General features: G+C 38.6%; 1 protein-coding gene across 1 annotated transcript in view; it reads right to left on the minus strand.

Moving 5' to 3' along the window:
• The window catches only part of LOC121388532 (deleted in malignant brain tumors 1 protein-like), a 60,715-nt gene that overhangs the window by 25,181 nt on the left and 8,574 nt on the right, over positions 1–26,960 (minus strand). The window contains exons 3-18 of the mRNA XM_041519909.1: positions 26,742–26,904; positions 24,057–24,407; positions 21,816–22,133; positions 17,803–18,123; positions 17,078–17,392; positions 15,243–15,554; positions 14,430–14,595; positions 11,240–11,403; positions 10,702–11,019; positions 8,399–8,701; positions 7,345–7,662; positions 6,208–6,522; positions 5,064–5,375; positions 4,228–4,545; positions 2,541–2,852; positions 740–1,066 (exon numbers count right to left, since the gene is read on the minus strand). Of these exons, the coding sequence (XP_041375843.1) occupies positions 740–1,066; positions 2,541–2,852; positions 4,228–4,545; positions 5,064–5,375; positions 6,208–6,522; positions 7,345–7,662; positions 8,399–8,701; positions 10,702–11,019; positions 11,240–11,403; positions 14,430–14,595; positions 15,243–15,554; positions 17,078–17,392; positions 17,803–18,123; positions 21,816–22,133; positions 24,057–24,407; positions 26,742–26,904 (4,633 nt within the window). The remainder of the gene's footprint in view (positions 1–739; positions 1,067–2,540; positions 2,853–4,227; positions 4,546–5,063; positions 5,376–6,207; positions 6,523–7,344; positions 7,663–8,398; positions 8,702–10,701; positions 11,020–11,239; positions 11,404–14,429; positions 14,596–15,242; positions 15,555–17,077; positions 17,393–17,802; positions 18,124–21,815; positions 22,134–24,056; positions 24,408–26,741; positions 26,905–26,960) is intronic.

The raw sequence follows: 26,960 nt of genomic DNA on the forward strand, positions 1-26,960 counted from the left end.
AACCATTTTATTAATTAAATATAATAATATACTTGTTGATATTATTATTAAGCAATAATGTGCAGTATATATCGTTGAATATACATACCAGTCCAAAAGCCATGCGCGAGCATTCCTTTACGAACATTTAATAGGCCCATTCTAACATTCTATTTAACAAATTAACTGTATCATGAAAAAAATTAAAAATAATAATACATAAAATATTTGTGTTCATTATATATTGGTCTGCCTTATAGGTAGCCATACACCAAATAGTATCGGAGTGGGTCAAAGTTCAAGGTGCATCAAACTTTCCAGTCCTACCATTGGTTATAAACATTAAGAGTCTTTGTTGCGATGAAATGTTGGTTCATCTGGCCAGAAAATTTGTGTAATTTAATTTGAACTAGTGTCAATGTACCAACTACCATATGATTTGCTTGAAACATGTGCAGGGCCCTACTAAAGATAGCAAGACAATTGTTTGTGTGGAACTAGGGTTGTCATAGACGCTACTCGTTATGTCTGAAACAAGCAGCTTAACCACCAATTTTTTCTGATTCCCTTTAAAGGGTGAGAATTGATAGTATTTATATACATGTACATGGTGTATATGTCGATTGATACTCTGCATGTAGCAGTTTTACCCACATGTTACTATTGTCGTCTATTGTATTTGGTCTATATTTGTTGTCTATGGGATTTGGAGTTATAACCTACACCCTATCATCTTAAATGCTAGTATTCTTTATATTACCTTTATTGTAGCACAGGACCCCTGCTGCTGGCAAGGTGACCGCTGACACAGTTGAGTTGGATGCACACGACTGGAACGTGTCAATTCTACACGCGTTCAGATGACGTTCTGTTCCAGTGCACGCGACTGTATCGACGAGAACTGCCAAGTTGCGCAGACGAGATCCCCGCGTTGCAGCGCCACCAGCCCAGCCCATCTGTCGGCATGCGACACTGGCAGCCTTGTCATTCCAGAGGGTGTCACAGACTGGGCCCCAGTAACCATAGACATTGAGGTGAATTGTGCCATAGTAGTGGTACACGGGATACTTCAGTTTGACTTGTACTCCTGAAACACCAGTAAACATTTGTTCAGACAAGCTTCCATTTTGTGTCATGTTTATATCCTGAGTGAAATCATTTTCATTTGTCACAAGCTTTAATGAGTGACAATGAAAATTATTTCACAAGGGACATAAACATGATTTGAAATGGTAGCGAGTTTAATATCCTATTTATTACCCATAATCGATCTTAATTTATATCACGCAACTCATTTGGTTGATGTTCTTGTAAGATTGTAGTGTGCCAACCGATGACGTCACGAAGTGTTACGTCCCACTTGGCGTTCTAGTGGGACGTATCACTTTGATATGTACCAAGATATTTTTAACCATATGGGTAATAAGATTGATAACTCACTAGTAGTTAATGTATGGTAATTAATCTTCTACCCATCCATCTGTCTGTCCCACTTAGTTTTCTAGACTCTTTTTTTCCCACAGTGCCTCAAGATATTGAGCTGGAATTTAGTGTATAGGTTTATCATGTATATTTAGCTAAACATATATAGAGATTATTATACAAGCTTGTGTGTCGTACTGATTTTACAAAATGAGTGTCAGGATTTTTGTATTACCCGAACGAGAGCGAGTTCCGTAAAATCAGTACGATTCACACGCGAGTGTAACAATTTCTTTATTGTCCACATTATTCCAAATATTATTTTCATGAATAACAAGCTAGGACCATGTTAAAAAGTTTCAAATGTAACTAAAAGGAGACCACAAAACGACGTCATTTTCCAAAATGATGTCATTTTGATAAGCATTTACACTGGAGAAGCCGCATTAAGTTATGATGTCACTTCACAAAATCACATCATTCACTGTGCACGTGAAATCATTATGACACACGTGGGTCATACTGGTTATATTTTCCTGAATATCTTGAACTATGTGGATAATAATAATAAAAATTAACAGCTATACACAAACAAACGACAATTTTCGAATTAGCTTTTTGGCTAATTGATAATGACATATATTTGCCAAATTCAGCTTTAAATTGCAACCTATAATAGATCAGTCTGTCCTATGGTCACTATTTCACTCTGAACCCTGCTGACCAGATCACTGCATGTCCTTCAGTGATTGTACATGTGTAGTTTTCTCCTAGTGTCGACACTATTTCCCTGCTTGCCCTGCTAACAATGTCACTATTTTATGCTTATGGATCATATGTCACCACTTACCCTGTTTGGCTAGGGATGTATTCGAGCAGAACACTAATGCGCATGTCTGCGCCTTGCACACTCCACTAGAGTAACCACAATTGAACACATCCTTCTCCAGTGATGTCACTACTTACCTTGTTTGGTCAGGGATGGATTCAAGCAGAATACTGTTGCATACATCTGTGCCTTGCACATTCCACTAGAGTAACCACAATGAAACACACCTTATCCAATCATGTCACAACACACACTAGCCGATATATTTTTCATGCTGGGGTGTCGTTAAACATTCATTCATTCCACTTACCCTGTTTGGTTAGGGATGCATTCGAGCAGAACACTGATGCATACGTCTGTGCCTTGCACATTCCACTAGAGTAACCACAGTCAAACACATCCTTCTCCGACCCCAGGCACGATGACAGGGTCACATCGATGGGTGTATCCACAGGTCCGTATGCCGAGCAACACTGGGCTCTCCCATCAACAAAGCCGAGCTGTCGGCAGACGACCAATGCAGTGTTGTCGTTGAAGTTGTTGTCACACACTGCCACCCACATGTTGTTGGTGTACATCTCCACGCGGCCGTAGTGCCCAGGTTTGTCAGGGGTTAGGCGAACTAATTTGACAAAAATAAAAAAATACAAGAGCAATGGTGGTGGAGAGTGGTACGTGATACACAAGTCAAAAGTAGGTTGCAGTGATTTAGTTATGGTACGCAAGACATAACTATATATCCCAAGTTGTACTTACATGCAAGGTTTGATGATCCTATATGAATCAACAAGATAGATTTTCTTTAATGTGCAGTAATACATGTAAAGTAGGTCGCAATGACCTATGCAACACATTGTCATCCCAAGTTGTACTTACATGCAAGGTCTGAAGATCATATATGATCGTATAAGAAAGATATGGCCCAAACAATGTTTGTTTTGTTTAACAACACCACTAGAGCACATTGATTAATTAATCATTGGCTATTGGATGTCAAATATTTGGTAATTTTGACATATCATCTAAGAGGAAATCCACTACATTTGCCATTAGATGCAAGGGATCTTTTATATGCATCATCACACAGACAGGATAGAACATACCACGGCCTTTGATATACCAATTGTAGTGCACAGGCTGGAATGAGAAATAGCCCAATGGGCCCACTGACAGGTATTAATCCAAGACCGACCGTGCATCAAGTGAGCTGGGCTATGTCCAGCTGCAATTTGAAAACTTGTACTTAGATGCAAGGTTTGATGATCCTATATGAATCAACAAGATAGATTTTCTTTAATGTGCAGTAATACGTGTAAAGTAGGTCGCAATGACCTATGCAACACATTGTCATCCCAAGTTGTACTTACATGCAAGGTTTGATGATCCTATATGAATCAACAAGATAGATTTTCTTTAATGTGCAGTAATACGTGTAAAGTAGGTCGCAATGACCTATGCAACACATTGTCATCCCAAGTTGTACTTACATGCAAGGTTTGCTGATACTATATGAATTGATAAGACAGGGCCCTGACAAGGATTTCCTTTAATGTGCACTAGTGGTTGAAAAGTAGGTCACAGTGACCTAGTTATGGTATGTGACATACCACCACCCCAGGTTGTACTTGCATGCAAGGTTTGATGATCCTATACGAATTGATAAGGAAGATGATGATATACCAGTCGTGGTGCACTGGCTGGTACGAGAAATAGTCCAATAGGCCCACCGATGGAGATCGATTCTAAACCAACCGCGCATACGGTGAGATCTCGCGCTTTACCACTGGGCTAGGTTCCGCAGACCAAAAACCACATGGCGATGGAGGAAGAACTAAAGAATGCTGGACTGACATGGGGTACGGGAGCCAAGAAAGCCCAAGACAGAGTAGTTTGGAGAGATATTGTGTGGGCTTTACGTGCCACAAGGCACTAAGAGGAGAAGCAGTAAGTAGTACATCCCGACCCTTATGAGAAAACAAGACGATGAAGACGACTACCTGTCTGATAACACTTGACGGATGCTGGTTTCCCAGACGGACAGCTTGCTCTGGCCAGGTAATCCAGCGGACACTGGAGAATGGACTGCTCATCACCACCACACCGCAGGTCACTGAATGTCCATGACAACATTGGCAGTGTGTGGAACGTCCGTCGTGATTCGATACCACCCACGTAACCCATCATACGACAGAGGACATTGGCGTCGCCATCGTCAAAGTATCGGTCGCATATCAACCCCCACTTTCCATCTACAGCCACTTCAACGCCGCCCTCGACAACGGATTGATTAGTCAGTCGCACCTCAAGACCTTGACCTGCATAGAACAATTACGGTAATTAGTCAACTTAATGTGTATTATATAGGCATATTGTGGGTCCGAACATGGGCCCCTACCAAAAAGAAACTGGCACTGAAAATTCCCTATATATATATATATATATATATATAATTATGTCTTCTAATAAATTAATTTAAAAGACGTGTGCTGCATCATTTAGTGGAATAAAAACATCAGTCATGGAACCCTGATAAAATATCCTAGGTATACATTTGTTGATGTATAAACCATTTACCAATTAGGAAGTTTTGAGATTTGCAGGTGATATTGTCGATTTGATGCTTGCAAATGTCCTTATGTAAATGTCAGTCAACTGACCCACATCACAAAGAGGTCTGGGCCCATATTTTCAAAGCTATAATTATTAGCACTACGAAGTCGTAAAATAATCATAAACTATGACATCACTATGGCATGTACTGTTGTGACGTCATAAGCCTATGATTTCATAACGTTAAGAGAACTTCTAAAATATGGGCCTTGATTATACTTACTTTCATTTTTGAAACACATCACCGCGGCCACACCTCGGTTACTGCAGTTACTCAGATCTCCAAACAGCAATGGTGTGCATCTAGAGAGGTACAACTCATTGCCGGTGCAGTTCAAATTGGACAGCCACCGTAGTTTGCTGTTGACCATGGCATCCCAAGCCGTGTAGCCGATGCCATCGCTGAAACCTTTTTCTCGACAGATGACCCGAGCGTCTTTGTTGTCGAATCCATCAGAACATATCAGTCCCTGGCGATTCATGTACTCTACTTGCACCACCCCAAAATGACCATTAGAGAGATGAATAGCATACCCTGTAACAGAAAGCCAATACTTGCACTGATAACTGTGCTATTACCAGTACTTGCGCTGATATTAGTATTGTTCCAAGTTACTATGATTGGTATTTGAGCTACTACTGGTGTTATTACATGTATTTTGAGTTGTATTTCATGTTATTACTGGTATTTTGACCGATATTAGTGTTATTATCGATATTTGGGTGAATATTAGTGTTATTATCAGTATATTGGTGCTGTTACTGGTATTTGGGCTGATATTTATGCCGTTAACAGTATTTGGGTCGATATTAGTGCTATTACTGGTATTTGGGCTGATATTGGCACTTTTACCAGTATTGGGCTGATATTGGTGTTGTTATCAGTATCTAGACTGATATTGGTGTTATTACCAGTATTTGGGCTGATATTGGTGTTAATATCAGTATTTGGGCTGATATTGGTGTTAATATCAGTATTTGGGCTGATATTGGTGTTAATATCAGTATTTGGACTGATATTGGTGTTAATATCAGTATTTGGGCTGATATTGGTGTTAATATCAGTATTTGGGCTGATATTGGTGTTAATATCAGTATTTGAACTGATATTGGTGCTATTACCAGTATTTTTTATTGATATTGGTGCTATTACCAGTATTTTTTACTGATATTGGTGCTATTACCAGTATTTTTTACTGATATTGGTGCTATTATCAGTAATGGGGCTGATATTGGTGCTATTATCAGTAATGGGGCTGATATTGGTGCTATTACCCGTATTTGGGCAGATATTGGTGCTATTACAAGTATTTTTGACTGCCTATTTGTGTTATTACCGGCATTGGTTCTGATATTAGTGTTATTACCTGTATTTGGGCTCGTGTCTGAGCAGACAACTGCTGCATACTTCCTACTAGGGCAGTATGTTAGACTGGTCTCCTGTTGACAGCTTTGCACTCGGATATCGTTCCCTGTACACTGCAGTTTCGTGACGCCGATCCGGTAGAGTGGTGGTCCAAATGCCGAACAGCACATTTTGATGCCATACAGGAAATGAAGTTGACGGCAGATGACATGGGCATCAATGTCGTCAAAGTGATCGGCACAAATCAAATTGTAATTGCTTTCATCATCGTTGTAAATCTGGACTGTGCCAAATGCGGCATTTGGTTGCAAACGTACTGCAATATTATAGAAAATGCCATGTCTTAAATCATTTATTATAATTATGTGTTATTAGCAAATGTTGCTATAATCTTTGTCTCATAAATGACAATACATTCTTCTTGTAGAACTCTCTATCTACAGCAAAATGTTTTAATTTTTAATTTTGATTAGCGAAATATCTGGTCAATTAAAAATTGATTAACAACTAATGTTTAATGTTTTAAATTGTGAAGTGATCTCTAAAACATGCATAGCAAATCGCAACAATGTTCCCTGACCTATGCACTCTTTGTCTTTAAAAAAAATCTGCACAATTTTAAATAATTTTACCTTCAATACTTGACGTAACAGTAAATTAAGTGCCGATACCACATTGTGCAATACCCAGTTTATCTCGAAATCTCACATCTATTTCTTGAAGTGGACATATCGGATGTAAGATACATCTGTACTGCTTATTTAGAAGTTTAATTCCCTTGGAGTCCATCTTTGGAGATGCAAACAAAGAAAATAACAAATTGTGTATTTGTATTGGGTCAGCATGACTGAATAGTAATATATGCTGCCTCATAAAATTCTTTGGAGACTGAAATAAAGAATAGGTAAAACAATATTTTTGGTAAATTTGAAACAATTGAAACTTTAAAAGCCCTTAAAGAAGATGATAATGAATATATATGATAAGCATTACTGGTTATCGCACAATATATATTACTTATCTTGGCATATAGCAATATCACCGAATAACAATATTGGACATCTAAAACTTTATTTGCCCTTATAGTCAGAATTGATCATTAAAATAAATACAATCATGACTACAACTTTACACTTACCTGTTCCGGTGCAGGTAACCCCCACGTCTCCACGACAACTTGTAAAGCCCAATCCTGTGTTTGGACACTTAAACAAGGATGATTCGGAACCAGAACACTGTACAGTTTGCAGCCAGACTGGCCCATGAGAACCACCACCTGACACAGTGAGTGGCTGCCCGTCCAAAAAGCCCATCTGTCTACACACGACTTTAGCGTCTTCGGTCGTCCAGTGACGGTCGCACACTCTCCCCCATGTTCCGTTAACCCTGATCTCCAAGCGTCCCTTGTTAGAAGTTGTTGGTTGTGAAGTGTTGTCCACCAGTCGGAGTTTGGGGTCTAAAGTCATGAAAGGTAATAATTATAGCTCTTTATTGTGTTAGTTTGACTGGGATCAGGACCCTTACTTATAAAACTTTAAAGTGACATACCCTAGTTTTTAAATACACTCCGGCATATTTTTCAATATTAGAGCCATTTTTGATCATTTAATGATTTATTGCTTAGATTATCCATTTCTGGACATTCAAAGTCTTTCTGGTCATACTCAATCTGGTGTTTTTAATACAAAAAAATGAATTTTTCATAGTTTCAAAAATACGCATACTTCTGAGAAGTAACAGTTATGGAGACAAATTCTATTTTTTAAGGATATTTTCCTGTTTCAACGTTACAGAAACTTGTGGTTCACTGTATTGTAACTTTATCCAAGGTATTACAGGTTTGTAGATTAACCAAACGTAGTGTCCATTGTCACAGGTGGAAATTACATGTATAGTCTGTGCCTTTAAGGTCAAAACATATAAAATCAATAATGAGACATTTGTTTCAAAATATGAAATTAAAGCTTGACAGACTGAATGACTGAATATTATGGTTAAATGATCGACCGATTTAGACATAACATTTGACATATATTACCTATATTTAATACATATATTAATAAACCAATTAAAATAAATGTATAAATAAAATAAATGTATCAATAAATTAACATAAAAGTGAATTAAAACTACTAAATAAATGTATTAATTGATTAACTACACAAATAACATTTATAAATAAACCGACTTGCCCAATTCCTTGTTTGAACAGACCAGCCATCCGACGGAACATTTTGACCGTGACTGCAAAGTGCCAATATGGCATTCATTGATGCTGCTTTCGTTTCCATAGCAACTGATATTAAACTCCATCAAAGCTGTGGGTTTGACATTCAACCTGGCCCCAAATGCGTATCCATATCTATATCCCCTTTCTAGGCATGCAACACCTGCACTAGCATCAGACCAGTTTTTCGAACAGACAGTTACATTTTGGTCGTATTTCGAGAAAATCGCCATTGTTGGATGTGTGTCTCCAGAAAGGGCAGTGATTTCTGAAAATAATATGACAAATATACTGAACAAAAAAAGAAACTTCCGATTTGTACATATAGTATTTGTTGTGTTAAAGAATTCATTGTATAATGAAATTATATAGGTATTATTAGCCTTGAGCTGTATTATCAGGATTCATGAATTTTATCGATTATTTTTGCACTGTTAATCGTCGACAACGTGAAATTCAATTTGCACATGCATGCATGGTTCGACATGTCCCGTGTAGTATTCAGTCAATTTTTTTTACTTGTCTTACTGACATTGTTGTCAAGTGAACGAAAACGCTTCAAAATTTGTAAAAATATTAACGTTTTTTACATTGTAGCATTTTTAGTATGCCAAGAATACCCAATAATTTACGCGAACGGGCGATTGGCATGCTTGATGCTGGCATGTCGACAGAAGATGTTGCAAGGCATGTTGGGAGTTCTAGTTGAGCAATACGAAATCTTCGCGTAAGATTTCGAACGACAGGAAGCACCAACGACTTGCCACCTCGTGGACGTCCGTGTATTACAACACGTGGTCAATATGGCTATATCATGAACACGCATTTGCGCAATCGATTCCAAACTGCCACTGCTACTGCTGCTAACACACCTGGGCTTCACAATAACCGAATCAGTGGGCAAACTGTTCGTAATCGTCTGCGGGAGAACGTTTTACATGCACGATGTTCTTACGTCGGATGCGTTTTAACGCAACGTCATCGTCTAAATCGTCTTAATTGGGCACGTGTACACACTCGTTGGATACGGCGACGCTGGAATACCGTTCTTTTTTTCGGATGAATCCAGATTTTCTTTATAATGCAGTGATGGCAGGGTGCGCATCTACCGGTGGAGAAATGAACGCTATGCTGACTGTTGTGTTCTTGAACGAGATCATTTCGGGGGTGGGAGTTCTGTCATGGTCTGGGCAGCCATTGCCCATGGTTATCGTTCACCACTAGTTGTCACTGATGGCAATTTAAATGCTCAACGTTACCGCGATGACATTCTCGCTCATCACGTCATTCCTCTGTTCCATAACAATGCCAACATCTCGATTTTTCAGCATGATAATGCCACCTCTCATACAGCTAGAGACACTGTAAATTTTCTTAGGACAAATAACATTGATTTCATTGATGTCTGGCCTACTAAAAGTACTGATCTCAACCCCATCGAGCATGCCTGGGATAGTCTGGACAGACGATTGAGGCGTTGTCCCAACCCACCCGCTAACGTCAACGAACTTCATCAAGCGCTCATTCAGGAATGGAACAATATTCCACAGGCAGAAATCAACACTTTAGTCAATTCTATGCACCTGCGATGCACTGCAGTGGTCAATTCAAGAGGTGGTCATACCAGTTATTAAGTGGGTGTTTTTATTTTTAACCCCTACCACACTTGGTCAAAATTTCTCCCAGTTTCTGTTAACATATGGCCATGATTTTTGCACCAAACGATGCATCATGGAACACTCTTTAAACGCATATATAACAATTATTCCCCCGGTTTGTTTTCATCAAGTTATGTTCAAGCAAAGTTAGCAGAAGTTTCTTATTTTTTTCAGTATAGGTTCAAACGTCTGAAGAGACATCAGAAAATGCAATGCATAAGCAAATTTAATTATCCGTACACGTTGTATAGTAATGGGGAACTTTTGTTTGTTTGTTTTGTTTAACGACACCACTAGAGCACATTGGCAGTGACTTTAGTTCTGTGATTTACAAAAATTGAATTAAAATGTTATTTTAAAAGAGTTATAGGATAAATAGAATTCACTACTCGTTTTTTTAATATGTAAAATATCAACCTCATTTACTTCATCAGTATTCGTCTCGGCAGAGCCTTGACAAATACCGATTAACATCGGCTCGGTTGATATTTTCCATATTGAAAAATACTTGTGTCGAATCCTCTATATATGAATTCTAATGATAATAATTAAAGGAGTGATTAACTGCTCCCTGAAATAGATTACAGGGAGCCATGTAAGCAGAACACACCATCTGAGAAAGGACTGGCACTGCAGGACACATAGGCGTGCCGATAAGAATAATCACAATGGTAGTTTCTAGACTGTTTTACGTCACACGACCCGAGATCCTTCTCCGATCCTTTACACAGAATATTGTAAGTGTAGAAAGCATAATCAGCCAGGCCTGGTAGCAACTGCACATGTTCGAATCCCAGCTCGCGACAGACTACAGTTGCTTCTCTCGAAGTGAAGTCTTGTGCACAAGCCAGACGCCACGAACCCTCTTGGAATACACTAACGAAGCCTACCGATTTGTTAGGACTCAAACTGCCACCCGTCAACTGAACTGAAAAGAAAATATATACTCTAGTACAACATACAAAAAAGAAGAAGTTTGTTTTGTTTAACAACACCACTAGAGCACATTGATTTATTAATCATCGGCTATTGGATTTCAAACAATTGGTAATTTTGACATATAGTCTTAGAGAGCCTAAACAAAGTGATGGAGACTGACATGATAAAGTACTCTGATAATGTAACAGGTACATGCTATGAACACTGACCATGCTTGAAACAGACCACTCCCATGTCCAGTGAATGGTTCCGACATTTGGGGGTGACGGAGCCCGGACCCCATCCATCACTGCTGCACATCCAGAGGGTTGGTTCACTCCCTTGACACTGCGGTGAAACCAGCATCACATCACCCGTACCGTGACCATATGCTCTGCGGCACAGAAAAGGAATAATAGAAAAGTAGAGAAACAAGTACATATATAAAAAATATTTAAAAAAAACAACAACACACACACCAAGAGAGAGGGAAAAAACAAACAAAACACCAAAACACCAAAACAAACCCCAAAAAAACCAACAACAAATCTAATGATACTCTTTCCTAAAAGAATTCATATAAATATATAATTTTTCACAAAATTATATGTTTTCAAAAATTTGCATAACATAATGTAGTTCAGTAACACTGACAAACAAGACTCCTCATAGGTGGTGTAGTGGTTATGCCATCACACTCAGGCCCATACGCAGGATTTTTAATGGGTGGGTGCGAATTGCTCGTGATGGGACCAACAACGGCCATGGGCTAAGACTCAAATTTCTTTCAGACTAAATCGCAATAAGTAAAGATTCTATTTTGTGATAATTTCTGACAAAATAAGGTAAATAATAATAATGAGAATAAACTATTACGCCAGTTAAAGATAGTTAGTTTTTAGTATGTGTACATATTAAAGTTACTATATCTGGAATATTTTTAAAGGCATATTGTCACAGACCACTGACCTATTTAATGGTCTAACAAAGTATTACCTGAACAAAAATAATTTGTTTTGTCCCTAAATGTACTTTATTCAACCATCTTCATAACCACCATACTCCATTTATTAATGATATTTTGTAAAAATAATTGAATTATAGCAATGGTCCATAATTAAAAAAATAAAATTGCCGAGAGGGTTGACATGAATTTTACTGCATCATGGTTCAGTTAAGGTGATGCAATAGCTAGATTTGGTTTTCAACAATTAATGTAATTTTTAATTTATTATCCATTTTTAGAGAAATAAGGTCCTTAAATCCGTGACAGTATGCCTTTAAAACTAAGCATTTAGAATAGACGATCCTGTTGTTGTTTCTTACTGCGACATTCTAAATATCGCACTTATTCATCTACGCTAGCTATTCGCGTTAAATATCATTACGTTATTTGGCTTTATGGCTGACAAAATAGCGGGCACCTAATTCGAGAAACAACATCATGATAAGTATTTGAATTTTGACCTAAATACGCGAGCGCTGTGTACCCTCTACGAAGAGCGTTACTTCAATGCAGGAAAGCGATTAGGATATTCTATTCTAAATGCTTAAATATTTAAAAAGATTCCAGATATAGTAACTTTAAAAACTAGGAAATATCAAAATTTCGCCTTCTCAACACATTCACATTGTTAACCGGTGCTGGAATCAAATTTATTTGCTTACTAAAAATTCCTCATTGGGTTTGGTATTTTCTTTTGACCATAGACTGCAAACTTAATGGTTGAGTAAAGGCAACATACTTTCGAGATCATGGGCAAATACTATTTTGGGCTTTATTAAGATATCTAGGTGTTATATAACAAACAAAGCAAACTGCATATACAATGTTTTACTGACGAAATTGTATCCCTCAACATTTTGGGACAGTGATAATGTCATGCCAAAGGCATATGAACCATTTGCCCCCATTATAATCCTCCACTAGTCATAGTATCACAAATTTAGTAAGTATTTATTTCATCAATACATCAATTATACTTATGTAATATTGGATATTGAAGAATCAATATCTAAAATCAAATTGGTTGAGGTATTCAAGCTGGGAGGACTTAGTATAATTGTCATATTTATTTAGTTGTAAACAGAGCAGACGGCACCTCAAATGCAGGTGGTAACCATGCAATGTTGTATTAAAGATTTTGTGACATGATGGTATTTTTACTATTTATGCAAAATGTTATCAATGGCAAATTGCACTATCCATCATAAATTTAATTGCCTTACTAAAATAAGACATTTTTACACACAGCATTTTCCCTTATTCCGTACACAGATTATTTCTGTCAAATTGGGACGATTTTTGACATCATTTCTTCATTTTACACATTAAAAAGCATGAACAAACAAAGGTGTCCGAAAACGTATGTCGTTCGAAAACGTATGACGGTACGATATCTCCAATATGATTTAACGTTTGGACAACCTAGACAAAGTAGCCACTAACGATATAAATACCACATAATAATGTACCTCCGACCATATTATTACCCCCAACAGTATGAAATGAAAATATAATTTTTTTTTACAGTGCAACTGTAATGTAATAAACAAATAATATAGTAAATACAAAGAGAATTTACATTTCGTGTTGGAGGACGCCATCTTTTTTCCGCCACAGTAATTTTCACGTCTTACTAAATTGAGGCCTTCCCATTGATATACAGAGTAATTTCCCTTGATATAAGTGGTGGCGAGTCGTAAACGCTATATGTGCCGCAAAAATTATGTGGGCTGAACGTTGCATTGAGTCAAATTTAAAGTGATAATAACCCCTCAAAACAACAACGATTACGTAACGTTATTTAAATTTAATAGAGAAAAGTGGACCTTTAGTAATTTGGGGGGGGGGGGGGTGCGTACACACCCATCGCACCCCCCCTGCATACAGGCCTGACACTTGAGGCTGGTAGGTACTGGGTTTGTATCTCACCCGAGGCAATGGGGGATTTTTCATGCCAGTACTGCCTCCAACCCAGAGTGAGTGTATTGCTATGCTCAATGGGTAGGTGTAATGCCACATACACAGAGTTTAACCTAGTTTACAGATGTAATTATGGGAGAGTCTCACGAGTGTATGACCCCACATGTGGGATGATTACCCGGCCTACACTACAGGCTCCGTGTACCCCGAACTCGGATGATACTGAGATAGCTCAACTGACAGCAAGCGTGGAGCATGCTGTCGTCTGGTGCGACTGATAGAGTCCCCACCACCCACTTCTCCGACAGTCACCCCCCCAGACCTACCCCTGATTAGATGTTATAACAGGGACTGACCGACCCTAGAATGCCCACGTTGAATCCAAGCTGTTTGCAGTTTTTCATTTGGTGCGATTCACACAGTGCCCACCACCCACTTCTCTGACAGTCTCCCCCTAGACCTGCCCATGATTAGATGCTATAAAATGGACTGACCGACTGGGAATACCCGTGTTGAAGCCTAGCTGTTTACAGACGACAGCAGCATTGTTTTCAGCGATGGTTGTCTGGTGCGACTCGCACACAGTGCCCACCTTCTGCTCTGACACGATCTCCACAACGCCAGACCTTCCCGTGTGTCCACGCAAACGGAGCGAGATAGCTGAAAATACAACAACTTTAACTGCCAGGGGTGGGTGGGTGGGAGGGGAGGAGGCAGATGGAGTCAGCTGTACTTATATTCAATAAAATATTAAAAATGCCCTTTGTAGTTTATATTAGTTCCATTTTTAGTTTACAAAAAATGCACCTTGTTTTCTAGTTGGTAAAAAAAAAGTTTTTTTGTTTAATGACACCACTAGAGCACATTGATTTATTAATAATCATCGTCTTTTGGATGTCAAACATTTGGTAATTCTGACATTGTCTTGGAAAGGAAACCCGCTACATTTTTCCATTAGTAGCAAGGGATTTTTTTATATATGCCATCCCACAGATAGGATAGCACGTACCACATTTTGTAGTTTACAAATGCCATTTTAAGTTTATATTAGTTTCATTTTTAGTTTACAAAATAATGGCCTTTTTTCTAGATGGTGAAGACCTTCTGTTACTGTGCCCCGATTCATTTTATAATTCTCTCTGGTCTGAAAATATTTATCCAAATTCAGGCTCCGATTAGCCAAACAGGCAATGGCCAAAACTTACTGAAAAAAAAAAAAAAATCTGTGATGAAAAGATAATGTCATAATGTAAAGCGGATTAAAAATGCAGCTAGCCCTTACTTAATTTAGTTGAGAATAGCATTACCTTTATTAGTGTAACAGAAAACTCCAGCCTGGTTGAAGACGAGCGAGTTTCCCAGTTTACAGCTCTCAGCTCCCATGCTGCAGTTCCCCAGAGACGTTTCTGTGCCGTCACAGTGCACTTCAGACAGAAGAAAGGGACGTCTTGATTGGCTCGTGAAATCTGCGGCCACACCCCCAGTGTATCCGACCTGGCGACATAACACATCAGCATCCTTGTCGTCCCAGTACAGGTCACATATATGACCTGCCAGACCGTCCATGACAATGACAACATCACCGCTGGGTCCCCCGCCGTCAATGTTAAACGACAATTCTGCAAATATAATACCAGATATATTATTAAAAGCTTTAGATTGCACTAAAGTTAAAGTTTGTTTTGTTTAACGACACCACTAGAGCATATTGATTTCCTAATCATCGGCTATTGGATGTCAAACATCTGGTAATTCTGACATACATTCTTATAAAGGAAACCTGCTACATTTTTCCATTAGTAGCAAGAGATCTTTTATATGCACCATCCCACAGACAGGATAGCATATATCACAGCCTTTGCTATAACAGTTGTTGTACACTGGCTGTAATGAGAAATAGCCCAATGGGCCACCGACGGGGATTGATCCTGGACTGACCGCACATAAGACAAGCGCTTTACCACTGGACTACATCCTGTCCCTAGATTACACAAAAGTCAAGGTAATATTTGTTGTGCCCAAAATACATATGCCCAAATTATTACATGTACAAATATGCAGACCTCAAAACATTTCATCTCAAACCCACTGAAATATTAAGCTTTAATTATATTAAAATAACTTGAAAGACATGTCTGAACAACCACAACTCTTCGGCAGCAATTAATTAACATTACTGCACTCAAAACACTTTGCTAGTTAGCTGTGCTTAGACAGACAAAAACACAGGTGTGCACACATTTTTAAAATCTAAAGCCCTGCAGTAAAAGTTTGTTTTGTTTAACGACACCAAAAGAGCACATTGCCAAATTTTGCCAATACTTTAAAATTAGAATGTTTGGACTCACTAGATCTATCTTTGCAATATAACCAAAGCCAAAAATGCCAACTGTGTAAGGCAATCTGATGTAACTGATTATCAGTTGTGTATTTCAGATGCAATTTTCAACCAGTGCTAGTGATGCTAACAATATCAATTTCAATTTCTTTTCATTAAAAGCACTGACGGAGCAGGAAGAAATCAAGGCAGAAATATTTTATTTAATAACATATTCAACACATGGTCAACAAGCACAAGAAAATGAGAGAGGAAACCTACTGCCACCACAACATGGGCACAATGGAGTTACCTGCTACAAGGTTTCAAAATCAAAATTCACAAGACTTAGTATAGCAGGGGTCCACTATGCAGCACATACCACTGTGCTTTGGCAACATCCAGGTAGTTCAGTTTGATATGCCAGTCATGGTGCACTGGCTGGAATGAGAAATAGCCCAATGTGCCCACCGACGGGGATTGATCTCACACCAACCACACATTGAGCGAGTGCAGTACCACTGGGCTACCTCTCGCCCAAAAAATGAATGAATGAATGAATGAATAATAGGTATTTAATATAGTTAAAAATACATTCTGTACAGTTAAAAATGCATTCTTAATCACTGTAAAGAATGCATACAGTTAAAAATGTAGGCCTACTTTTAATCACTGTAAAATAGAATGCAATATTTGTTTAACGGCACCCCAGCACATTATTAAAATCTGAATATTTTTGTTCATTAAATATGAATAGACTCAGGTCCCTTGCGTTACCATCTCAAGAATCTGCATATACCTCTTTAAAAAAAAAAAAATTCTTACCGTTCGTAAACTGTTTGTTGGAGCAGAAAACTGCTGCGTACTCAGTGTTGTATTTTTTAACACACTTGTAGGAGAAAACGGGACAGTCTGTAATGGAGGTCTCGTTACCAACGCAGTCTACGCTCTGTCCATACGTCATACTGTAATACGTCGCATACGACGCCATGGGCAGCTTGACGCCATGCGGGAAACCGAGCTGTCGACACACGACGCCCGCGTCAGTGTCAGAGAAATGATTACCACACAGGACGTACCACACGGCGCCGTTCCACAACTCAACTATCCCGTGAGAGTGATCTCCCGCTACAAGTCTCACTGATGGAAGGAAATAAAAATAAATTAAAAAAACCCAGTGCAAACTAACATTAAAATATCTGCAAGGATGTACCTATAGCTTGACCTATTGTAGATAAATAGGTCAGCAGAACACTATAGTCTGTCCCACTGGGAACACCTTGTTTCATACTATGGAATTTCCTACAAGTTATTTACTTCTGAGTCAACGGTTTTTTAAATTGCACATAAAAATATACTATTTTTGTTACTTCCAAAACACTTTTAATTTTCTGTTTACATCTAACCAAACTGAAATTATTTACAAAAAACATTTTTGTAGGATGGGATGGATTATAGCTACAATAATACCAACAGGTGACGGTTTAATATTGATTTTAATTCACTTAAATACATACATTATATAAGAGGAACAAAATGAAAATACTGACCTGTTCCATTGTGACAAACAACGGATGCGTCACGTGTGTGGTTTTCACATTTCTGCTCCTGCGACTCCCACCCTGCGTGTTTACACTCCCAGATCTTTGATTCTCGTCCTCGGCAATTTACGTCACTCAGATAGACTGGCCCAGAACCAGCCCCGTAGTACGACCCAGTCAATGCGGTCCCTGCACTGAAACCCAGCTGCCTACACACAACCTCTGCATCAGCTCCAGACCATCCGACATCACAGATTGTTCCAGTTTTACCGGCAAATGTTATGTCCACGCGTCCGTATGTCCCATTGCTTAAAGTAACTACTGGGGCATCTAAAAATACACAATTATTAATTTTTAAACATTATTTAGGCTCATTTGTAAAATAAAACTTATTTAAGTTATTGATGTACTTTACTAAAACGAAGACCCTACAATGAAATGTAGAAGGAGAATAACGCTAACGTTTAAGAATGATTTGATTGGTTTCCATTGTAGTCTTGAGGTTTAAGGGGTGGGATCTAGCTCAGTTGGTACAAGCACTCACTTGAGGCACTTTCATCGTAGGACTGAATCACTTCAGTGGACCCATTCTCTGATGGGAGGGCGGTTCCATCCCAAACAGTGCCCCGTGACTGGTATATGCTGTCCTGTCCGTTAAAAAGTGAATAACATATACATGTAGCAGGTTTCCTGTAAGACTATGTGTCAAAATTTACCAAAGTATGCTCGACATCCAATAGCCGATGATAAATCAATGTGTTCTCGTGATGTCATTAAAGAAAATTAAACTTTGTTTTAACTTTCATTAACAGGTTCAACATGTGTAAATATGGTATGACCCGAGCCTGGGGTACACGGAACCTATAGTGCATGCCTGGTAATCATCGCCCATGTGAGGTCATACACTTGGGAGACACACCCATAATCGCACCCATGAAGTGTATGTGGCCTTACACCTACCCATTGAGTCTAGCGGTGCACTAACTCTGGGCTGGAGCCGGTACTGGCATGAAAAATCCCTCATTGCCTCAGGTGGAATACGAACCCAGTACCTACCAGCCTCAAGTCTGATGACATAACCACTACACCACCTGACCTGGAAATCATTAGTAAACTGTATGCAGCCTTGGTCTGATGGACCAGTGTAACTGTAAAACAGTGGCCATTTGAAAACATCACACCAATATGGGTCAAGTGTTGTAAAGCATCATTACATTGTATTCATAGACAAAACTACATACATGTGGTTTTCTGATTTCTGTATTCCACGAGTGTATTTCCTGTAGGAAATACACGAGTGGAATACAGAAATCAGAAAACCACATGTATGTAGTTTTGTATTTATTACATACCCTAAATTGGAATTTTGTTCCCAAATAATAGTTAAAAAATTGTAACATTGCTAGCTAATGATGGAGATTTCTCAATTTACACAACTAGGTCAGCTGTGTTACTACGCGGACTGATGAACTACCAATTATTACACATAGGAATATAGTTCTATTTAAACAATAAACAGAAATAAGAAAGAATGGGTGAAAAATACCTATAATTTTAATGATATTGTCTGAAATGCCTTTTAAAGACAATTAATAGCTAAAATTCACGACCAATGAAATATTTAATTTGCTCGTAATACATCACAAAACCTTCAGCGCGCCAATTTTATCAACGAAGAAAAATGTCTGTGTCGTCATCAGTGTTTTCTTTTATTGATGTTCATGGAATTACTTGTTGCTGAAAAGCTGAAGTTCATATTAAATGTGCCTCCATAAATCATCGCTCCACTGAATAATCCGGTTGTCAGTTCATCAAAATTTTCGACATGAGGAGATGGTGCATGTGACGTCATTGTTGCTAAAGTCGACGAGTTACTTTTTGCACCCTTGTTTTGGCTTCGTACCCAATAAATATAGCATATCTTATTGTAATTTCACTAGAAATCCATATTTCGTAAAAGGTACATTTTTTTAATCACAAGATTTTGTTCAAACACATTCAGGTGCATTAAAAATATTTAAAAAACCAAAATCAATAGCAATTTTGCATTGGAATTTTTCCTTAAAAAGGAAACGTCATGTACCCAGTTTATGGTTATTGTAAGGAGATGCAAAGTGACGTCGTTGGAATATTGACGTCATTTAAATTCAAAATTAGCTATATTATTACAATGCTTCGCCACATTAAAATAAAAACTAGTCTACTAACCTTGACCCCTGTCAAATTCCTCTAACAAGCAGACAACGCTGTTTACAGGTGGGTATTTTTTATTTTTCATAATTTTGGACAAAATATTAATTTTAAGTTTTAAAAGATGAAAGAAATAAAAAGTACCTTTTGTCAAATATATCATATCACAAAATTACTGTTGGATATGTTTTATTTATTGTGTATGAAACCAAAACAAGGATCCAAAAACTGACTGTCACTGTTGTCGACCTTATTCGTGGATTAAAAGCTCGTTGGTGAGTAGTATTCCCATCTAAATTTGGTATCGCGCTCGTTAAATTGTAAATATTCACCACCGTTTTCGTCTGTTTTCAGTTTAAATGTTCTACAAAATAGCATTTTAAAAATGCATAACAGTTAACTGCTTTAATAGGCAATTCAAACCAAGCACCAACTTTGTTTACATATTACAAAGGGCATTCCCGGAACCATGTGCTATAAATAGTAGCGTTGAATACGGCATAGTTCCGGCAGTTGAGTTGAATACGGAAAAGTATATTTCATTTTTGTATTCAGGGCTGTATTTATATAGTAAGATTTAATGGGTATGTAACAATTATTGATATTTGATAATAAAGAGATGTCCACTTACATGTAGCTATACCTGAGCTGTCGGTCTAAGATGGCCTTGCATATAACTGTGGTTAGTGAACTGTATTATATTCAAGAGGGCGAGCATGTGGGATGCTTGTGATCGAATTGGTAAACCACATATAATAAATATAGGGTTAGGTCTGGTACTCACCAAATTCGCCAATTATAAACTTTAAAGACAACTGCCAATTTAATTTTTAATTTGGCACAAAAAAAATAAAAAAAACTCTTAAAAAAATAATTCATACTGTTAAAGCCACACGCCCTAGTTCCATCCAGCGAAAATAAATTATAATTTGGTTAATCTACAAACCTGTAACACACTTAGATCACGTTTTTATCAAATGGAGTAAAAAAAGCAGGTTTTATATCGATAAATACCATGGGAATTCCCATGTCCCAATTGCTTGAAATAATTTTGAAAGTTAGTATTCTGATGTCACCGGTAGATGTCGCTCGAAGCACAACAATGCCTACGTCACGACAAATTTCACAGAGTGTGCACAGACTTGGGGTGCATTCCTTTCACCTCTCCTGGACATGTTCCAACTGTTCTGTCCTGGTTGTATCCCCTCTCCAGATATCGTAAGACTTAGCAAAATTATTGGTTTTAAGAGTTTGTAACGTTTTGTATTGAGATACTTACTTGTCTGAACTTTATTGTTACTGAAAATGTTCACGAACTGTGAAGAAAAATCTCACAAATGAACAACAAGCAAACGACAACAAATCGGATGTTGATTGCGCGAACCGTGCACGAGAAAACAAACCAAACTAAAATGATAACGGTCACGTGGTATACCAATGCCTGTGACGTTTACACAGGAAGATTCCCTCTAAATATAGATTGGACCTCACTTGCTTAACGGTTTTTTCTCGAGTGCACGCGGATTTTTAAGAAATACAAAAAATGCATTTCGTGGTTTTACAAACATCAGGATTACCAGGATTACCAAAAAGCACTTCAGGTGAATGGAAATGTGTATTCTAAATAATAAAATGTAAGTAAAGTGCAATTTTATTTGTGAAAAAATGGGTTTAATAGCGAAAAACAACGCCGTAATGGTTAACAACTAGCCGTAACTAGGGCGTATCCCTTTAAAAAATAACTGGAATTTTGGAATTTTTGAAGTTCAATTTTCTCTTCACCCAGAGCTATAGGCTGGTTTGTCATTCTGAACACACTACTGGACTCCTACCTTCCACTGCTTTAGTACACAGTACTCTGTTGTACCCTGCACAGAAGCGCACAGGATCACCCCACGATGACACACACTGCTCTAAACGGGTTGTGTTACCAGTCGTGCAGTTGACTTCCGTCACCCAGACTGGCATGGTTTTCACCGAGACGTCTCTACCGAAGTTGATACCGTGAGCAAAGCCAGTTTCCTTGCAGATAACTGTGGAAACATCGTCATCCAGGGAATCAATGCAGAGGCCTCCCCAGATGCCAAGGTGTCGTACTTCCACTGTTCCCCACCAGGTGGAGCCACTGCCTCTCAGACGAATGCTGTAATCTACAATCATTTAAGATATGCATTATATGCATTTCAAGCCATAAAAATACCATCATGATAACAAGTTTCAAATATCTGAATGAGGGATAGTGAAAGTGGGAGGGAGACAGACAGACAGTGAAAATTAAACACAGAAACATTTATTTAACAAAAGAAAGAAGTGTTTTATTTAACGACGCACTCAACACATTTTATTTACGGTTATATGGCATCAGACATATGGTTAAGGACCACACAGATTTTGAGAGGAAACCCGCTGTCGCCACTACATGGGCTACTCTTCCGATTGGCAGCAAGGGATCTTTTATTTGCGCTTCCCACAGGCAGGATAGCACAAACCATGGCCTTTGTTGAACCAGTTATGGATCACTGGTCGGTGCAAGTGGTTTACACCTACCCATTGAGCCTTGCGGAGCACTCACTCAGGGTTTGGAGTCGGTATCTGGATTAAAAATCCCATGCCTCGACTGGGATCCGAACCCAGTACCTGCCAGCCTGTAGACCGATGGCCTGCCACGACGCCACCGAGGCCGGTCATTTATTTAACAATGCACTCAACACATTTTTATTTATGTTAAGTGGCATCGGATATATAGTTAAGAACCATAGTGGTCCACATAGATAATGAAAGGAAATCCACTGTCACCTACTCATTTTGATTAGCAGCAAAGGATCTTTTATATGCACTATCCCATACAGGGCTTTAGATTACACAAACATTACTATATATACTATGAAGATCTCAGAGTGCACACAAAAGATCTGTTGTGCTAAAATTAGTGAGATTTAAAGCCCTGACATACTATAACTTTTGTGAAACTTTTGAAGAGCACTTGATGAAAGAAGTAGCCAAATCGGCCCACCAATAGGGATCAATCCTAGATTGATCCAACATCTGGTAAGTGTTATACTGCTAAGTTATGTCAAGATAGACAGAGACAGAGACAGAGTGGGACTGAGAGTGAGACAGACAGATACTTATGGAGACATTCTGAAACTTATGGTCGTATACAATTGTGAGGATTCTACTGTAATACTTACCCTTAGAAAAAAAGAAATGAAAGTTTTATTTTATCACAGTCATATGGCATTGGCTATATGGTTAAGGACCACAAAGATAATTAGCAGAGAGGAAACCAATACATACACATGAAGACATTCCGAAACTGTTGGGCATATACAATTATGAGGATTTGACATACCAGGGAAAGAAAGAAAGAAATGTTTTATTTTATTACAGTCATATGGCATTGGCTATATGGTTAACGACCACAGAGATAATTATAAATAGAACCCATACACAGGGAACATTTCATTGAATATCACATCACGATTTTCTATGCAAGTTTCAGAGATCGCTACACAATTTTAAAACATTAAATAATAGTTGCTAAATAATGCCAGCCTTGGTGGTGTAGTGGTTATACCATCGGACTTCTGGCTGGTAGGTACTGGGTTCGTATCCCACCCGAGACAATGGGGGATTTTTCATGCTAGTACCGCTAGACTTAATGGGTAGGTGTAAGGCCACATACACCAAGTTTCACCCACTTCAAGGGTGTGATTATGGGTGTGTCTCCCAAGTGTATTACCCCACATGGGGGATGATTAACCGGCATGCACTGCAGGTTCTGTGTACCCCGGGCTCAGGTGATACCGAGACAGCTCTACTGACAGCAAGCGTGGAGCACAGTCGACCTGTCAAGTAGTCCCATACCGAAATGGAAATATTGCGGCTTCACCATTCATCTCATCATCATCCATGTTTATAATGTCCAAAAATACAAAAAATGTCTTTGTTTCTGTGTTAAATGTCTGTGGCATTTTTAACAAACAAAAAACAGAATCATATTTCAATTGACTAGAAATATTGCTAATCAAGATTTTGAAGAAAAAAACGCGTAGCCTGATAGGCCTACATACCCATGGAGACGTCCTTAAGCGGTTGGTCATAGCATACAGCAGATGCCACGTGACCCGTAGGACAGAGATTCGACCCAGAACTGTGAGGACAATTGACGAGCGATGACTCTGTCCCGGAACAGCTCATGTTGGTGAGGGCGCTGTATGTCGTGTAGATGTACGGTTTGTACGGACTCAGTTTGGAGCAGCACAGCGCTCGGCCCGCAGCTTTACCCAGCTCTCTGCAGACGACATTGGCAGCCACATCGTTCCAGCCTGCGTCACAGACGGGCTGGTATCCGAAGGCGGTCCGCACCTCGACAGCACCGTGTAGCATACTCGAGTTCATCCCATGCAGCGGAGTCAGTTTCACTGAATACAAAATATACTGTACATGTCAAGACGTTAAAACTGCATCAAAGTCGAGGCGATAAACTTTGTGCCCAAAATACAAATGCCCAAAATAATCACTCCCCAAATTAACTACAAACATGCTGGCCTCAAGATATTTCACATCAAAACCACTAAAATGTTAAGTTTAATTACATTAGTGAGCTCTGTGGTCTAGTGGATAATCTGCTGAACAATCAAGCTGACGATAGTAGTTCAAATCCCGTCAAAGCTGGCTCACACATTCATTCATCTTTCTCATCTATCACCCTCTGCTTACCATTCTCATTATCTTAACATAAAAAACTTTCTAATTTCTCCCACGATTTCAGGTAGTACTATACCAAATAACTTCCGGCTGGGTCAAAGTTCGAGGTGCACCGAACTTTTGATAGAGAAGTGAACACCACAAGTCCTGTGATTGGTTATAAATGTGAGTGTGTTGGTTGTAAAAAATAATAGTTTCATCTGGGTAAAATAAATGTGCAATTTTATTTCATCTAGTACCAATGTGTCAAGTAGCCTTGTGCTTGAAACATGTATGGGGTACCTGTAAAAAAAAGTACTCAAATTTTGTGCGAAACTAGGGTAGTCATAGATGCTACCCGTTATCTCAGAAACGAGCAGCTTGACCCCCATTTTTTTCTGATTCACTTTAAGTGTAAGGGGTGGTAGTATTTATATCCGTGGCGTTTATGTCGGTTGATACGTTGCAGGTAGGAGTTTTATCCGCATATGTTACTATTGTCGTCTATGGGATTTGATTTGGTAGTATACACCCTTCAATCTGACCCTTTCTGTCAGTTTTCTACAACTCTGTCTTCTGAGGGGTCCACACCATCACCAACCTGTCTCATCTTCCTCCACGGGTGCAGTCTCTGTGTACTTCCCTGCACCCACCTGGCATCCTCCTCTTTTGCCACTAATAAAGCTGGTCTGACCCACTGCACTAACTAACGACTGCCGGAAGTAGGCGAGCATAGCAGATGGTTACAAGTGCCTCTTAACAATGCCAGAAGTAACTACTGAACACTCTCCGAAGTGGTCAGACTAAGCCCACAGCTAAAAGCTGATGGGGAATGACAGATGTGTGGCACGGATAACCACAAGAGACAAGCACCTGTTGTGGTTGGAGAGACCAGGACTGGGATGTGGAGGTGGACAGTGAAAAAAGTTGAAAGATAGGAGGAGTTGCCAGATCGGGAAGAAATGAGACGGAATTCAAAGGAGTCAAAGGAAAGGGGCAGTGGGATAAAAAAATTAAAAAAGGAAAAAAAAAGAAGAGTTTAATTACATTAAAATAACTTGAAATGCATTTGTGAATATTGACAACTCTAAAGCAAAAATGGGCAAAAGACCATGAAGGTCAATTTTTGTTTTCTGTAATTCTACATGATTAGGCTATACAAAAAATTTCAGCTCACAAACTTTATGTGAGACAGACGGTCAGATGGACAGACAGATGGATAGAATAAGAAGACAAAAATTATAATTCCCTCTGCTTGGACCAGTAAGGGACTAAAAAAAAGCATTTAAGTAAGATTTGAACATTTTGGGTTGTGGAATGTTGGACAAACTTGCAAGGTAGTTATACAGTCAGCAATACACTTTACAAGCATTGATTAATTAAAAATTACTATTTCAAGCCAAAAATATTTTTAGACAAAAATACTAATAGTTGTTCAAAGACTCCAGAATCATTCTAAACATCCAAGGAATTAGTTTTATTTTTTAACTCAAATTAGGATTAAAAGAATTGAAACAGTGTGCGGTTTTGTTAATGAAGGTGGCCATCTTGACATTACTAATGATATCCATCATTATTCTGTTGAAAATATACTGCCACCCTATTTTTAAAGCCTTTACAACATAAAGATACAAAATCAAATTAATATTTGCTTTAAAAAAAACATCTGACATGAAATGACATAAGCACCTGCACCATAATGTTTATATTAATAGCCTTCTTTTTTTTTTAAATATAGCCCTTGCTGGATTAAACAGATTTCAAGGACATTATAAAGGTACATTAAAGATGTAAATGACTATGTTTATGGCACAATTAATGTAAATCACTTTGTTTATGGCAAATAAGCCATAAGGGAATGAGATGGGGGGTTGGGGGGGGGGGTTGGGGGGGGGTGCTGGAGTAAGTTCTCAAATTTGGGCAAAATTTCTAGTGATATTAGTGAATCCTAGTAATGCTAATATCAATAAATGTTGCTATCCAGATTCGGGCATTTTCAAATTCGGGCAAAAACCAGTCTGCCCCCTCTACAAAAATGAGAGCCTCATACGCCTAAACAATAAACCTACCAGTTTGATTGGTGCACTCGACTGTCGCCAAGTGAAATGACCAACAGAACTGGACCGTCCAGCCTGCATACGGACACTCTCCCAGCGCCGTCTCGTTGCCATAGCACTGGACGTCTTGGATGAGCATTGGCATACTGTCGTCCTTCTGTAGATTCTTGTTAACCTAGCAAAACAACATATCATGACAGTTTGTTTGTTTTTGGTTTAATTACACCACTA

Source organism: Gigantopelta aegis, chromosome 2, assembly GCF_016097555.1.
Source record: "Gigantopelta aegis isolate Gae_Host chromosome 2, Gae_host_genome, whole genome shotgun sequence".
Lineage (NCBI taxonomy): Eukaryota > Metazoa > Mollusca > Gastropoda > Neomphalida > Peltospiridae > Gigantopelta > Gigantopelta aegis.